This window comes from Dunckerocampus dactyliophorus, chromosome 3 (genome assembly GCF_027744805.1).
Source record: "Dunckerocampus dactyliophorus isolate RoL2022-P2 chromosome 3, RoL_Ddac_1.1, whole genome shotgun sequence".
Lineage (NCBI taxonomy): Eukaryota > Metazoa > Chordata > Actinopteri > Syngnathiformes > Syngnathidae > Dunckerocampus > Dunckerocampus dactyliophorus.
Genome location: NC_072821.1, coordinates 19,936,881 through 19,953,847, shown reverse-complemented (window position 1 = coordinate 19,953,847; position 16,967 = coordinate 19,936,881). Strand labels below are relative to the sequence as shown.

The following is a 16,967-nucleotide window of genomic DNA, read 5'->3' as shown; positions in this document are numbered from 1 at the left end:
GGAGGATACAAAGGCATGGACGAGCTTCTCTGCATCTGCCAGGGTGAGTAGTGGACAAAGCTTGGCAATGTTCTTGAGGTGGTAGAAGGAGGTCTTATGGAGATATTTCATGTGGGTGTCAAAGATGAGTAGAGGGTCCATTTTAACACCCAAATTGGTGACGGATGTGGAAAGGGGGATGTTTTGGCCCAAAAAAGTGGTACAGTACCAATTAGTATGGCTTATGTTTTGGAACTGTCAACGGCATAGCAGTGGTAGGATAACCCATGACTGCTGATGAGATTGCCAAGGGGGAGCAGATAGAGGGTGAAGAGGGTGGGGCACCAGCAATATTAGATTGCTTTTAGCATCTTTAATGTGCAAAATGTATGAAGGTGGCCCCCCCTCATTCTCTCAGTTTTTCTTCATGCAGCTCTTTGTGGAAAAAGTTTGGATAGTCTTTAGATGCTTTTCATTGGACAGTGGATGTGTATTTCTGGCATAGCGCTTATGAGGTATGTTCACTATATCTATAAGCATGCATAGTTCCGTAGTTACTTTAAGAAAAAGTCTTTCCATCGAAATCAATCAATCTGAATTCAGCTTTTTCGCTACAGCTTATTAGATCGTGCAGGACCCACTGATTGTGTTTGCCAGGCCTTCCTTTCCACTGTGTGTGTGTGTGTGTGTGTGTGTGTGTGTGTGTGTGTGTGGCACAGTTCGCTCCTCATAAATGGGCGGGGCTCTGTGAAGCCACACCCCCACCGTTGCTGCTGCTGCTGCTGCCGCCGAGTGACCAACGGTAGACACCGTAGCGGTTCTCTTGTTCTCAATCAGCCAGCAGCAGAGTGCTCGGCTCGGCGTGTGATCGCTACTCTGTGAGCATAGATGTGCAAAACCTCTGGAATAACCCGTTGCTGGAGAGGCCACAAGCGACCAGCGGGGAGGACTGCGTCTGTTTAGCCGACTAAAGGGAACTAAGGCACGGCGAGAGCATGGCGGTAGAAGAGGAAGGTCTCCGGGTTTTTCAGAGCGTTAAAATAAAAATAGGTAAGAAGAAAAAAAAATCCCTACCCCCAGTCTGAGCGCCTCGATGGATGGCTTCTCATTAATGGGCCAGACAGGCACCGAGGGTTGGAGGAACGGGACAGATCTGTCTTGTTAATGTTGTTATTGTAATTCAAATCACACGCTTTAACTGTGTATACAACAAATGAAAATGCCGCGGAAAAGTCACTTATGGAGGGACTGTGGGAATGTAGCAGCTGGCATATCGTGTGTTACTGCAATGCTTGCATTCGCGTGTTATTCATATATATTTATATATGTATACAAACACATATATATATATATATATATATATATATATATATATATATATACACAGAAATAATTCAGTAGTTACATATAAATTCTATTTTCTTATAGCCACCATAAAAAGCCCTTTTCCTTCTACCTCCAAACAGCCACCACAGTCTAGCCATTGACTGTTAGACCAGCTTTCTATATTTAGATAGCTATCTCCAGTGGGCATCCTGGTTTGCAAGAGACATGTAAGTGCATGTACTGTATTTCTTATGAATGAAGCCATGAATGCTGAATGTACATTGAAAGCTGTGACCAGAGCTTTCCTGACCCTTTTAGAAATGATCGTTCCAGCACACGATGCATATTTTTCTCAAGGCAACATGTGTACTGCACTTAATAGCTGCGTATCTCATAGGTTATAATACATAATAGCTGCAATAATTACAGTGTAAGGAGCACAATCATCTCTAGCAGAAACTCGCTATATACCGCGAGTAAAGTTGTAGCCGAACACAAATTTGAAATGGAAGTTAAATTAAATGCAGTGACCATTTCCAAATAGAAGAAAAGGAAAGTTGATTCTTTATGAGTCTTCTCTGACCAATAGTTTGTAATAGAATTTAATATGAACCATTTACTAGTCAAACAATCAAGATGCCTTCTGTGAAGGTTTACACTCTCTTTACATTTTCTATTTTAATGCATTTGGTGGCACATTCATTTGCTGTGTGCGCTCTAATTGTTGTCCCTGGTCAATATGGAACAATCTCCCTGACATCTGGCACCCCATTCATCCTGGCTGTGCTGTCCGGATTGTTTTGACTCCAAATGCGTGACAGAATGGAGAAACAAAGAAAAAAAGAACACACACATACACACACACACACACACATTTGACCAAAACAATACAATGGCTCTTTTTCAGTCAATCTGAAACAATATTAGACATTTCTAAGGCTTTTTATGCCGCTTGTATTGGCTGCAGAGTCCATGGAAAGCGTCCATTGATTCAAACAAAGAGGTGAGAGAGAAATACTTTATCAAACCGTCAGTTAGAAAATATGCCCAGAATTTAAATAATATATTTACATGCAAGTATTAATCTTATTCCATTTAGTTGTCACTTTGCGGAAGACCACCTGAGATGAATGTCTAGAACAATATGCTACTCTTGCTTAAAGGAAAACTGCACTTTTTGGGGAATTTTGCCCATCATCCATAATCCTTATGTGAAAGATGAGCACACATGTCTTTGCCTTTTCTGTGCGTTCTTGAGAGAGAAAAACAGTTAATGTATCACAAGGGAGCTAACAGTGCACATCATGGGACATACCTATTTAAATCCAGAACCTTATCTTTTGAGCCTGAATATGCAGAGGATGAGCTACAGGTTTTAGAAACTTCATAGCAGATGGAGGGCAAGTCATTACACCGGCAGGATTTGGTGGTGAAAATGTGGAGCTTGCCAAGCCATGCTAACAGAAGTGGAGAGTTTTTGTTGCACTGAGTGGCATACAGTGTTGCCATCGTTGGAAAGGCTTTGTGTGTATGGCGAAGAAGACATTGCTCCAAGAGATTGCGTCACAACGAACAAAGAAATGTCAGCGCTAACAAACCCTGCAGTGATAGAAATTTTTTTCCACCTACCCCACATAAATTGGAGGAGATGCTCCAGACCAGCTGGACCAGACTGACAACTGATCATTGAGTAAGTCACCATGATATTGATTGTTATACATGGAGACATAGCACATGATATCACAACACAGTCCATCTAGACATGTATAAACAAAACATGGAATGTGGGCTAATACTTTACCGATAATTTGGTTGTCTCTTTGTAGTTGTTCCTATGCTTGTTCTTGTTTCCTAGTCAGTACAGATTGGTGTCCTATCGCATTGTTTTGGAGTGGGCCTGTTACGTCTCGTAGTGGCGTGAGGCGCTGCGTCACTACGCCAGAAAAATATTTCTTCGTGTTCGCTGTAGCTTAGTTTACATACAGGTCAGTTATGTTAATAGAACATTGTTGCCGTTTTTTGGAGGGTTTTTTTCAGGCTTTATAGTCAAAATAGGTGTGTCCCGTTACGTGCATTGTTAGCTCCCACATGCTAGCTGTTTTTTTTTAGCTGTATTTCTCTCTTTAGAAAACGCAGAAAAGAGAAAGACTTGTGCTCATGTTTCACATAAGGATTGTGTATCCTTTAACATGTTAATGACGAAAATCCTGTTATCGACGCTGTCGTCATTTCCAAGCACGGTCTGTTAGCCCCCCGCCTCCATAATATCACACAGTGACGACAGTTGAGTGTACACTGTGCAGTCACCTAGCAGCCGTCATGTTGTGTGATCCTTACAGGCCTCTGCAACCCTTACATCACATTGTTTTCATCAGAGTCTCTTTGGCATGTGGCACGGCTGATGACTCAGAGTAGAACATTTTTGTTTAGGAGACCACTTATAGCGACACTCTGCCAGATGATGACTCTCCTGAGTTTACGGGAGGAACTCATGACTTTCGGAACCTGAACGGGGACACTGGGAGTCCATACTGTCTGTAAAACAGGAAACAGGAAACTACCCCCCAATTCACTTCCTGATTGGCTGCACTAGACTACAGAAGAATTGTGTTTTTTCCTGCATGGCATCAAGCTAATACATAGCAGATGTGGTGAGACACGGAGAAGGACAGAGGTGGTGTCTCACACATAGGAGCGGACTGCACTTCGTCTGTCAGTGTTGCGACAGGCAGCCAAATTCTCAGTGGTACAGCTGGAGGCGGAACTTTGCACTAATTAACAGCAACACATGTGCATGATGCATCTGACTTCTCTTTTACTGTTGAAATACAATTTCATAAACAAGTAAAATGTGACTCAGTAGCACATAGTCCTCCTCCAACATTCAACTGTTGACTCTTGACTCTACTGTTCTCGAGGTGGGGCCCTATGATTTCTGCGTTAACAGAATCACGTGCAGAATTGTGGAATTGTCCAATAAAAAACGAATTTACTGCTAAACGCGGAATCTCGTGGAAATTGACACAATGCGAATGAAATGCCGTCATTGAAGGAACGTTTGTGACCACTCAATCGTGGCGGAATCATTTGGAATCGAATCGGAGTCGAATCGGAAACATTATAGCCCGCCCCCTCCAGAATTAAACAATGTCAAAACGGCCGCCTGAGAAAGTTTGAAAATAAACTTTTAAACTCCTCTCTTATGGAGCGTGAATGGAAGCTAGCTGGGTTAGCTTAGTTTAGCAGAGCATGCTGGTGCGGCTATTTGTGTGCGCAATTCAGGTTGTATGAGTGTGTTTACACCGTGTTGTGTTTTGCCGCTTGTATGTGATGAAGACACTCGCATCTTCTTCCGCTGTGGAACACATACGTGAAGGAGATGGCCGCGGCGCTCCGTCACGGAAGAAGAGTAACATTACCTTAAATTTCTTCATCACATACACATGAATGCACAGGCGACCAGTGCGCAGGGATAAGGCGGGAGACAAATATAACGCCGAGCATTTTGTGACGTCAGATTTTTTTGGGAAGGCATTTTTGTGATGCAAATGTATTACTCTTTTAAATGCATATTGTTTTGAGAAGCCAAACTCTTTACTTAAATGTCCCAGCAACTAAGCGGAACTACGTCCTTCATCACCGAAATCCAACCAGAACTGGACGTAGGAGACCAAGTGGGGGGTAAGTCGCTGTTGCTGGACTACAGCATAGCGACTAGCATGGGCATTAAATTTGAGGATTTTGTAGCAACGTGTGCAGAGACTGACATCCCACTAGAAATGTTAGCCAAGCTACATTCGTTTCTGAATTATTGGGTAAAATTGGCTAATGATGTATTGCATCAATAAATATAAGGATTTTTGCATTTAATTAACGGATATTTTATTCACTAACCAAAAAAGCACACACTCTATACTAGTAAAATAGGTGTAAAAAGTAAAAAAAAAGAATTGTAAAAAAATTACATGGAAAAAAATGATTTTGGGGAAAATAAAACAGATTTCATAGGGCCCTACCAAAGACACCACACGGACACCACCTTCCTGTTTTGCCATGAATTATTTCTTGAATTCAAAAGTGTTTCTCACCTCAGTAACCCAAAATGAAGCCAAATAAAGTTGCAAATACCAGCATTTTGATAAAGAAAGTGAGAAACACTGTTGAATTCAAGAAATACAGGGTTGCCCCCTGGATTTTTTGAAGCTGTGGTGGTGGGCTACATGGGAGGCGGACTGCCGCTGTTCTGTTGTGCTGCTGTGGCAGGATTAAAAAAAAAAAAATTAAATTTACTGTTGGTAATAATGTCAACATTAGTGTTATTTCTACAGGCTTGAACAAAAAATGCATTAATTAACTTAAAATACCTTTCTTTCTGCCTTTTCTTCCACTCCGTATCTGTCAAGTGCCAACAGGGCAGACAGGTGATTCCGGTGCATGTTTTAAAAAATGTTTTAAAAAGTGCAGTGAAACGTTTTTGTGATATTTGATTGATATTTGATTACAAATTAATTGTGGTCAATATGTAAACAATAGGCTATACATGTATCTATATAGCACAAGTGCTCACACCTTTTCAGCCTGTGGGCTACTTTGTCCCAAAGATCTACCTCCTACTATAAACAGAGAATATACATATTTACTTATTTTATTTATAAATATGAGTATTTATGTACATTGTACATGTATATCAGGGATGCACAGAATCAAAATGATCTACCTCTTACTATAAAACACATAGTATATACAGTATACACTTTGCAACTACTATACTAAATACTAATGATTTGTATTTCACATTCACAGTTTCAAAGTTTACAGGTCATCAAAATAGTTGATATCATTCGGTAATTCACAATTCAAACCAATATGGCAATAAAGATTATTACACATAATTCCTCAATAGTTGTGTACATAAACTGAGTAATATGACAGTGAAAATAGCTACGTAACGTCCATCATGTATTGTGTCCAGTTAGCGTTTGCTGTACAACATTACAGATACTGTGTATGAGAAATGATACGAAATGATGATGAAATAGTAGTTGAACAAACGAGCTTGGAGAAAACACATTTCTGTACTAGTGGAGTTCATGACACGAAGCGCAGCCATGAAACAATTGACTCTTTTTTTTTCTACATACGTGTCCACTACAAGTGAACGGATAACGTTTGTTGTAGATATAGGCATCTTACCGCTGAGTTACTTTATCCATAATCTGAATAATAATGCTGGAAGTTGCATTATCTGAGTGTGCCTGCCGACATCTGTTCTCCACTTTTTTTTAATGTCGTTGCCACGGCACAAGAGCAAATCAGGAGGGGGCTTAATGTCAGCCGACTGATGTCATATGACATCTACGAAGTGACAGTAATGATGCAGGTGACACGTAACCTTTGCCATCACCGTAATGGGCACCCCTGATAAAGCATATGTGCCCATCCGTACACTGTATTACATTGTATTACATTGTTTTCACGTAAAAAAAATCATTTCCAAGGTGTGGCGGCATTTACTGAGCCGTGGCGCCCCGCCACGATCCATTACATGTAGCGGAAACCCATGAAATAACTCATGACAAAACAGGAAGATGCTGCTCGTGTGGTGTCTCGCTGCCACACTGTATCTTTGGGAACAGTCATACCTTCAATGAAGGTAAAAGTAACCTTAAATGTTCATTTATTCCTTTAATTCGCCTTTTATATACATTTAGAATTGTTTTATACGTGTAATACTATAAAACGTGTTTTGTGTTAACATTTTTCAGAGTCTACTGCTGATAATATCATAGACATTGCTGACTTTGATTGCTATTTGGTTAGCAAGCTAAGGATGCTAACAAGCTGTTGGTTGCTGACAATATAATAAAAATACAGAACACAGTTGGAGTTGCGCAGTGTATTAATAACGCAACTTGACACGCAACACATTGAATGTTAACCGGGAAGTGTATGCAAACCGAGGCAAAATTTTGGCATACATTTTTGGCATTATCGGAAAAATACGCTAGCCGGGGCGGACGCTAACCGAGTTTCCGCTGTACTGCTAATGCCTCTTGCTTTTGTGTTTCTGTACCTGGTGGTTAAAACCAAGTATATAATCATTTGAACAAATGTCACTTAAAAGGTTCCGATCGTACTACATGATAATGCCCAACAGTGTACGTATAGTAGTAAGTTGCACAGTATCACTGGTAGAATAACGAATGTGTTTGACACCAACTCACTGAAAATCAAATCCAACCTGTCTTCAAGGATGAATTTTGAAAAATACTACACTTACATATTCCCAAGATTCAAAACAGAAATGCTTACATTCAAATAACAACATCAGGCCTCCAGAAATTCCAACTATGACATAACAGCATGCCACGTCAAGGACACGTAAATCCCCTGCATCACAAAAACCAGTTTTAATTGGCAACCGGCACCAAACTGTCTGCAACAATGAAAAAAAGAAATGCACATATAAAATACACTGCATGCACAGAAGTAAGTACATCATTATACCTTTAGGGGTACAACTGAACCCACAAATGCAATCTTTTGAATCCACAACTCTTGACTTTTACAGCTAGGGAACATACATGTTAACTTTGAGATCCTCAAAACTTCTCATACTTATGAGTCCATGAAGTATCTGTATGAGGTTAATTAGTGTAGCTTCTTCTATGAGGGACAGAAATGTGTATGCATAACTTGCATAACGTCATAATCTCAACAATCAATATGCTAACACAGCCAATTTAGTTAACTTGTGATTTATAAAACTAGGGGTGCAATTTTCTGGCTGATCATCGATGACCTGCTGATTCCGATTTTGGCCGATACCAATTTTTGGTTTAATAACGGACAGCATACACCTTCAATGTTCCAATCTTATTTTGCTGAAAGACATTGAACAATGTGAAACGATACAAACGTGTTGTTTTAACCGCACATGAGGTAGTTCTCTCAAATAGAAATGAAAAGTTTTGAAAATTGCTGTCCAGACTACTAAATGACAGTATACGAGTTCCTTTAGTCTTTTATTTTTCGCAGTTTAAAAGCAAACAAAACTTGAACTGTAGGTTACACCACAGACCTAATTTGAACCTCTTACCAAAAATAAAGCGCACGGAAAACGAAAATGGCTGGTCGTCCAAAGCCACGAACTCCATAATTTTCCTTGTAGTAGCTTTGTAGTAGCTTTGCTCCAGCTTTGCCCCAGGTAGCTTTAGCCTTAACTTGATTGCCGGCTGTCAGTCTGGCAGAGCAAAAGGGTACAGTGGCTGACTTTCAGACATTTGCGGAGGTAGATAAGATGTGGCACAAAAGCCCACATTTGACTGTCAAGCAACATTTATTGTTTAGTCAAAATTTTACGAGTTACACGCTTCTTGGCGTAGTTCAAATTGGCACCAGTGTGGACCCAGCATCTTGATGTTATGATTTTATGGTGCCTTTACAGCTCAAGTGTGATTTTGGATGTTTTGGAAATAGACAGCACAGCGGAACAAATACTAGATGAGAGTCTGAACTAAGAAACCAGGTTCCAGCTTGGTTACTTTGGTGGGCTTGAGCTTAGGAGGGAAAAGTGGGTTTCTTTCCACAAAATCCCCTTCATTCTTTCTCTCCATCCCCTTCACAGCAGCCCATCAGAGGTTCTCATCCCACCTGTCCAAATGGAATAAGAGGCATTTAACAATTGGGGGAATTCCAGTGATCACTATTTTTCTCATCAATTTTAAGACTTTTATTACACTGCAAAAACAGCCATACTCTCATTATATTAAAATGAGACAAATTTTCTTATTTCAAGCAAAAAATTCTGCCAATGGGGCAAGCAAAATTTGCTTGCCTAGAATTCTTATAACTAGAATATATACAGTAACTAGCCTTTTAAGAACATAATGAGTCCTAAAATAAGCAAGTTGTTTTTAATCACATAGCTAAATTTAAGTAAAATGTTCTTATTACGAGGTAAGAAGTAAGCCAAATGCTCTTATAACATTCTTACATTGAGGTAAAATTTGCTTCTACTTGTATGAGGCTAGATTTAAGCAAAAATGTATATTCTAGATGTAGGAGTATTATTCTATTTTATTGTATTATTCTATTAACATACGACCCACTCGGCCACCATGCAGTTAACATCATTTCACGTCGTCACTTTTTTATTTAATTTATCACTTAATTGAGGAAAACCTAATGTCATAAACACTATCAGAATTCTTTTTTGACATGATTTGCATGTAAATTCACTTGTTTTCACATTTATAAACGAGATAAAAAGAGACTAATATTTTCTTGAATCCTTTTAATAATTTGACACATTTATACAGATTTTTAAAAACTAGATTTAATTTAATAAATCTTGGTACGCTCTATAAAGTCTTTCCATTTATTTTTTGTGTGAGAGTCCATTCTTAAATTTAGAACGTTTAGAAACCAGTTTTATTCTTAATTTCAGACAAATATTCTTAATCTGTTGCTGAAGAATAAGCAAAATAAAGTTTTTAGCTTGTTATTAGAAAAAAGAACTAATTTCTGGCAAAAATTATCTTCGTAAGAATTGACTAGCTATACTTTCTTAATATGAGATAATTTTTCTCAAATGAAAATTGCTAGACAAGGTATTTTTTGTTTTTAGGAAAAAAAAATATTTTTTTTGTTTTTTTACTTTCTGGAAATTTAGTTTTTGCAGTATAGAACTCTAGAGAATTCTGTAGAGTTCTACACAGTGTAGAACTCTACTATCGCTCTGCCTTGTCCTAGAAGGCCTGCTCTCTGGGAAGTACTGTAGTTTGCTGTAAACATTTGTGTTGACAGTGCAGACAGTGTTTCGGTGCAGGCATCTTTAGTTTGGTGGAATAATCCGGGTCGGGCACAGTAGCACTCCCTCTGTAATCTACCCGCAATGAGAAAAGAGTTCTTGGAATAGTGAGGAATGGCCGCAGTAGGCCCTGCATGCAGGGTCAGAAGGGGTAAATAAAGGGTTTGCTGTTCCTTCGTGTTGCCCTTCAGATGCCCTGTGGGAGATCTTATCTCTCCCCGGGATGACCTCTACTTGCTGACAGTGTCGTAACAAGCATGAAGAGCTCACTGAGCAGTAAATGGCAAGTTGCAGTGTTGTGAAAAGTCTGTATTACCTCAGTGTGAGCAAGTGTCTTTGCGCATTGTGATTAAATCAGGTTTTGCAACAGTGTCATTCTCCTATGCAACAGCTTGCCACTTTCCTGTGCTTTTGCAAACGATTGCATATCTGTTTGCACTTGTGTCAGTTGAGCCTGTTTCTGAGCCTCTGAAGACAAGTTCTGATTCCCAGCATTGTTTTTTCTGAACCTTTTAGAGGCCAAATACAGCTGCCTAACATACATTTGGATAGCATCACATCCTCACGTTCCAACCATTCCCACACTGAATGAACTTGCACAACATCTTTTCGCATGGTTGTTTTTGAGCTCGTGTTTGTGGTTGGATATTTTTGTTTCAGTCAAGTTTTCCATTGAGATTTAACAGATCGGTGTGAACATTAGCCGTCAGGTCTGAGTTTGATCAGTAACCCAATACTGTTTTTTTCCCAGGGACTATACAGTATTGTGCTGCATGACCAGTCGTTAACTGTAAATACCCTTCTTTCCACGCATTTATTCAGTCATGGCTTGCAGCAGTTGAGACACCATTGATATGAAAAGGGCCGGGAAAAAAAGCATCCAGTTTGGACCTAGGTAATGTTGTCCCTGCCCCTGACCAGTATTTCAAATAAGTTTACCTGCTTCCTAGATTAAAACAACAGTGCGTGGGTTTTCTCCGGGTACTCCGGTTTCCTCCCACATTCCAAAAACATTCATGTCAGGTTAATTGGCGACTCTAAATTGTCCATAAAAGGGTTTGAATGTGGTTGTTTGTCTATATGTGCCCTGCGATTGGCTGGCGACCAGTCCAGGGTGTACCCCTTCTGTTGCCCGAAGTCAGCTGGGATAGGCTCCAGCATGGCCCTGCGACCCTAATGAGGAGAAGCGGATGAATGGATGGATTATATGATGTTGATTATCCATATCATCTGCCAGACACACACACACTAACGTTACTCCTGGAAAAACAAAACATGTTGGAGTGTTTCCACTAGGGTTTGTTTTGAACTGAATGGTTTTATTCTCAAAATTAACCAGATCTATGTCAGCCTTTCTGTCTCACTTGATGCATCTGCCCGAATTCGGAAGCAGCGTAGTTAAGTCGAAGTTGTCGTTCACAGCACATAACCCACAGAAACAATAACACAATTTGCTCTGCTCCAGTGTACGTCGTGTGCAGAAACATACATGTCATGTGCACACACTACCCACAGTCACCGATAGCACCCAATAACATGTGAGCCTATTTTTTTTTACAGTAGTAACGTTCGCTAACACTTAACTTGAGTTCCCTCTGTTGACAAACTATAGGAACGTTTGACAGACAAACCATGCATTCTACCACAAGTTTACTTACCTTACACTCGCTGACAAGGTGTAGCTGGATAAACATGTACACAGCTGTAAACAGTGTGTATAATTTGTTGATTTGTATTACCTTGATTTTGCACTTGCTCTTTTACAAAAGCAGAGTACAAAAAGCACTCTGCTTTTGTACATTACAAACACTAACAGTAAATATACAGGCACATGAACTGCATTGACTGCTGATGATGTCAGCTAAGGCCTTTTTTTTAGACTTTTTTATTTGCGTTTCAGTTGGTTTCCAAACATATCTAGACGTTGACAGATGCCACTTGCTTGCCGTTCCAAACTTTGGACATGTAAAAAATGTCAGTCGGCCAGCTTTCCTCCACGGTTACATTTGGGCTGCACACAAGCACATGCATAGTGTTTGTGTGTGTGTAGGTTGGGGGAATTGAACTGAACATAAAAGCTGACACAAACACGCACACCGATGCTTGTGCGCAGCGTATTCAACTGTATTGCAATCGCTTCTCCACAATTCAGTGTTTCCCATACATTCATTTAGCTTTCGCCCTCGCTCAGAAACGCATTATAATGGGATTGTCTGTGAATGTAGCTTGTCGTTACAACGCCGTACAATAGGTGGCAGTATGCATTGTAACTCCACCTCATAACACACCTCATACACACCTGTTCTGCTGGAAAATAAGAAGACGTAACAGGAGGTATCAGAGGTATTTCCAACTTACCGAGAATTCAGACTCCTCCAGATACTCTTTTTTCAAAAAAGTGACTAGCGACAAACCTAGAGGTTTTTTCTGATCTTTTTGGAGACTGATATGAAAGCAGGTATTGCTCTTTAACGAGCAGTAGGTACTGCTGTGGGCTCCTCCCCAATCTAAAAGCACCCACAGGTGGCTCTGTCTCTGTCAAAAAGAAGTTACGGAAGAAAGTTTATTTGTATTTCTAAACATAATCGTTTTGTATTGTTTTTTTTGCGTTGGGGTGTAAATGTTTTTGTGATAGACAATTCGATTTGAATCTAGATCCGATGCAAAAACCATATATTTTAAAAACAGAATGATTTGATACGGTTCGATGCAGTGTACAAACGATACGATTCTGCTCGATCCTGCTGGAAATTGAGCTGCTGGAATAGTAAATTTATAAATTATTAATTTATAAATTAAACCATTACCGTTACCATTAGCTAGGCGGTGACTACAAGTAGTAAATAGCGGTAAGTAGTGGTGACTCGTAAGTAGTTCAAGGCGCTAGCTAGACACTAGCTAGCGGCCAGCTAACGGCTAACCAGCTAGCGCGCCTGCTACCATTTACACCCATTCTCGTCTTCAGCCATGGCAAACTATAGAGCAGGGGTCGCCAACCTGTCGGTCGTGAGCTAATAGTTAATCTTTGAGACTTTGCCGGTCGATCATGAGAACATTTTGAAAAAGATGTATTATCACATCAGTGCCCTCACCTCCCGGAGAGCGACCAACAGGTCCGCATTTTGTCCACTGAACATGCCCGTACGCCTCACCGCTGTCCAGGCAGCAACCCGTGAGCCCCAGCAAGGAGCCCAGACCCCAATCCCAGCCGGAGGTACACTAGTACACCGACTGGACTCGTACACAGACTCGCCCTCTCGTCAAGCGAGAGGGAGGGAGTGACAAAACGCTGCAGCGATGTGCCTGCGCACACAACGGTAATTATTGCACGTTAATAGGGCTCAAAGTCTGCCTTTGCTACCTCAAAGTTAAGGCACAAATATAACTCCATAGACGCGCACCTCCAAAGAAAATCTTTGAACTGCGACGATGCCGCTTGTTAAGGGCTGACTGTTGTAGCGCATTGACCAGTCCTTCTATTTATATACTGTATATTGGGAGGGGGTAGATCTTGTGCAAGTTCACGGCCGAGACCAGGGATCTTGGTCTCAAAAATGTTGGTGACCACTGCTATAGAGCGAGCATGACAATCCTTTCGCCAGCAGCCCAGGCTCTCGCGTTGTACATGGGACACTGTCAACCGATTGCTTCTCTTGCGATACCTGGTGCATGTCTCCATAATTGGTTAATCTAAATATTTATGGCTGATTCTTATCGATACAGACTAATCACAATCATTTCTTCGTTAAAACAGATATCCGGTCGCATCGGTTTATTGTTAACAACACTAATTTTTACTCACGTTTGGTCTGTACCACAACGTTATTCTTCTCTCCTACAGCGTCCATTACAAGTACATACACACATATCATGGAAAATTATGTTAATTAGACGATGAACCACCCACCACGAATAGACTGCAGTCCTGTGGGGAACACTGCAGTTACATTTCACAAACTGTCATAATAGAAATTTATGGCAGTATTAAAAAAATACACAGTCAAAATAAAGATGTGTTAATGTTGATCGTTCCTCCAGAGAGAAGACGAGAAATTGTAAACGTGAGACAGAGACATACGTATCCTTCCAAAATACAGTTTGTTTCCATTTGCTGTCTGCTGTTCTGCTTGTATGTTTTATTACAAAGCATTTAATCTCTTACAACAAAGCATTAAGTGTTAAAACAACATTTTGAAATGATTATGTGACGATTAATTTTGGGCGCAGTCACAACGGGCAATTTTTTTTACTGTGCAACTTATAAAGTAACGATGAACTGAACAGTTAATGCCTGCTTATCATCCGTCCCTTTAAGGTAGACTTGCTAATGTACCAATGTTTATTGTTGTTTTCTAACTGAGAGTTGTGCAGTGCAGTTGCATTTTTTGCATTCCACGGTTTTGGAATGAACCTCACATTAAACCCAGTGATGTCATTAAGGGTGATCTTCATCATAGAAATTTTGTGTTCTAAATTGAAACCATGGCATGGCAGGACAGTTCTTAAGATGACGTTCCCTCCCGATGTTCAACCTGAAGACAAAAAAACGTGCTCGAGTGTTTAAATCAAAGATGCACAGTAATGCTGTCATTGTTGTGTTTGTCTGATCACCAAATACCTCACTACTTGCTTTGAAGTACGTGACTGTTTACCTGTCAGGGAGCCTCTAATAAAAGAGAGTATCAAGTTGCATGAAGGGAAATGTCGCATTAGGAGCTGCAGCCAAGGAACCAGTTAGTCACTCTTTGATTTAATCAGAGTGGATGTCTCTTTAAAACTTGACTTCGTGACCTGAATGCTGTTAATGAGTGTCGCCTTTAAAGTTTGACGTTTTGTAGAGAAATAAGTCAATTGTTAACAGAAAAAGTTCTGATGGAAATAATTGTAAGTTGCACCTCAGGCTGCGATGAGCCAGTGATGAGCTGTGTGTGTCAGTAATGATGTAGTTCTTGCTCAGACAACGGTGTTAAAATAATCAAAGGAACTGAATATTAACAGGTACATTTACTGCACAAGTTTTGGGCTTTTTTCCGCTCTCATGGTGTGTCTATCACACACACACTCACACACAGGATCGTAACTGGGGTGTTCTCTGCTTTCAAAGCTTTCAAGCTACATCTTGGATCCAGTAGAAATTCCTTTCTCCTCATCTCATTTCCTCTTGTAGCACTCTCCAGTGCTAACCGCTCTCCAGTTTTTCTATCTGGCCGACCCTGCGCTCTCTCTCTCTCTCTACCACAGGCCTCATCCTCTCTCACCCCTGATTAAGTCCTCTGCTTGTATTTTTCTGTCACACCCCCTCCAATTTCTTTCCTTAAACCTCTGTCTTCCAGGCCTGTTAGCAGTGCGAACAGTAACTGAAAACATGCATGCATGCGTGTGCTCGAATGTGTTCATGTCGCCAGACATTAGAATAACACATTGCCTTGCTGCACCGTACACGCAACAGTGGGGGAAGACGAACAAAGCAATGCATTTAAGTGCAGACACTGCTTCAATCACTTGTGCTTCCTTCTGTTTTTCTTCCGTCTTCACCTCCTGCTCCCTGCAGGAATGAGACAGGGTGATGACCTATCGTCCATGTGTCCCGATTTTACTTTATTTGAGGTATTTCTGTTTGCGTTTTTTCTGTGATGTGTCATCGTCACGTTTTGTGTGCATGTTCCACTCGCACACACGTTCCAAGAGTGGCTCCTCAGCACTGTGTGGTTTGTTCACATACTAGGGCATGATATTCTCCAAGGACAGCTGCAGTGATGGGCTTTGCATGATGAGAGGAGAAGCTGTTGTTTTTCTGCTTGTTTTGAATATTGCAGTGAGAAAATGAAATCTTACCCCCGCAGAGGAAGAAAAAAGGGAGGTTGAAAGGGAATGCAACCAGAAATAGAAGAAAAACTGATTTTGAAAGGGAAAATGGAAGCTATGGCCCAACATAAAAGCTGAAATAATGAAGAGGTTAGGATGGCAAAAAGAAAGTGGGAGGCAGGCTGCGTTTTTCTGTAAGGAAGTCCTCTCTCGTGGCAGCTGCTTGTACATTTGTGCAGTCCGCAGCTTTCCTCACCACTGATTGACAGATGGAAATAATAGATCCCCAATTTTTGCAGGGGGGTTACCTCTGGGACCACCTGCGAATGATGATGAAATGATGAATGATGATGAAAATGTCCATAAATAGTCTATTTTGGACACATGGCTTGCTGACGCACAAACCCTCCTGCTTGCTTGATGCTGACGTGTTCCTTTTTCAGATCAACATTTGCAACAAAAGTGACAGTTATTATTATTATACTTATTAGATTAGATTTAGCTCCAGAACTCTCCACTTCACTCTTCAGTTGCCATGGTTTACTCGTGACACAATCCAGTTTTAAGCCCTAAATATGCCTCACACACTATATATACTGTAGGTACTCACCACTAATGAATAATGATATAAGATGACTGATGAACAGATGAAATTGGAGTCACGGTGCGTCTCTGTATAATCCACACTGCTTGCCTGTTGTAATTCCAGTAAGGATTTACGAAAACACTTGTCAGTGAAGCACAAAGAGATACACATGTCAAAGTTGCGGGCTTTCTAACAACGATTAATGTATACTTACATTTCATTACATTTCACCTGTATTATCTATCATGTATTTATGAAATTATTACCAACTTTTGGTGAATGAGATGTGTTTTCTGTGGAAAAAACGGCCTATTTTCTGAAACAAAAAATAATTTCTTTACCATAATATGGAATTGCGTGGCTGTGAATTCTGCATCGCAAATGTGCTGGGATCTACTGTAGATAGGTTTGGTTCGATTTAAAAATAATAGCTCACAAGTTTGATTCATAATGAATGCT

At 40.4% G+C, this 16,967-nt stretch overlaps 1 protein-coding gene across 2 annotated transcripts in view; it reads left to right on the top strand.

Annotated features, from left to right (window-relative positions):
- Window positions 1-772: 772 nt before the first annotated feature.
- Window positions 773-16,967, top strand: part of rasa3 (RAS p21 protein activator 3) — a 59,713-nt gene continuing 43,518 nt past the window's right edge. For both annotated transcript variants that reach the window (XM_054770388.1, XM_054770387.1), the window contains exon 1: window positions 773-1,029. In XM_054770388.1, coding sequence (XP_054626363.1) covers window positions 975-1,029 — 55 coding nt within the window. In that variant the 5' untranslated portion in view covers window positions 773-974. The remainder of the gene's footprint in view (window positions 1,030-16,967) is intronic.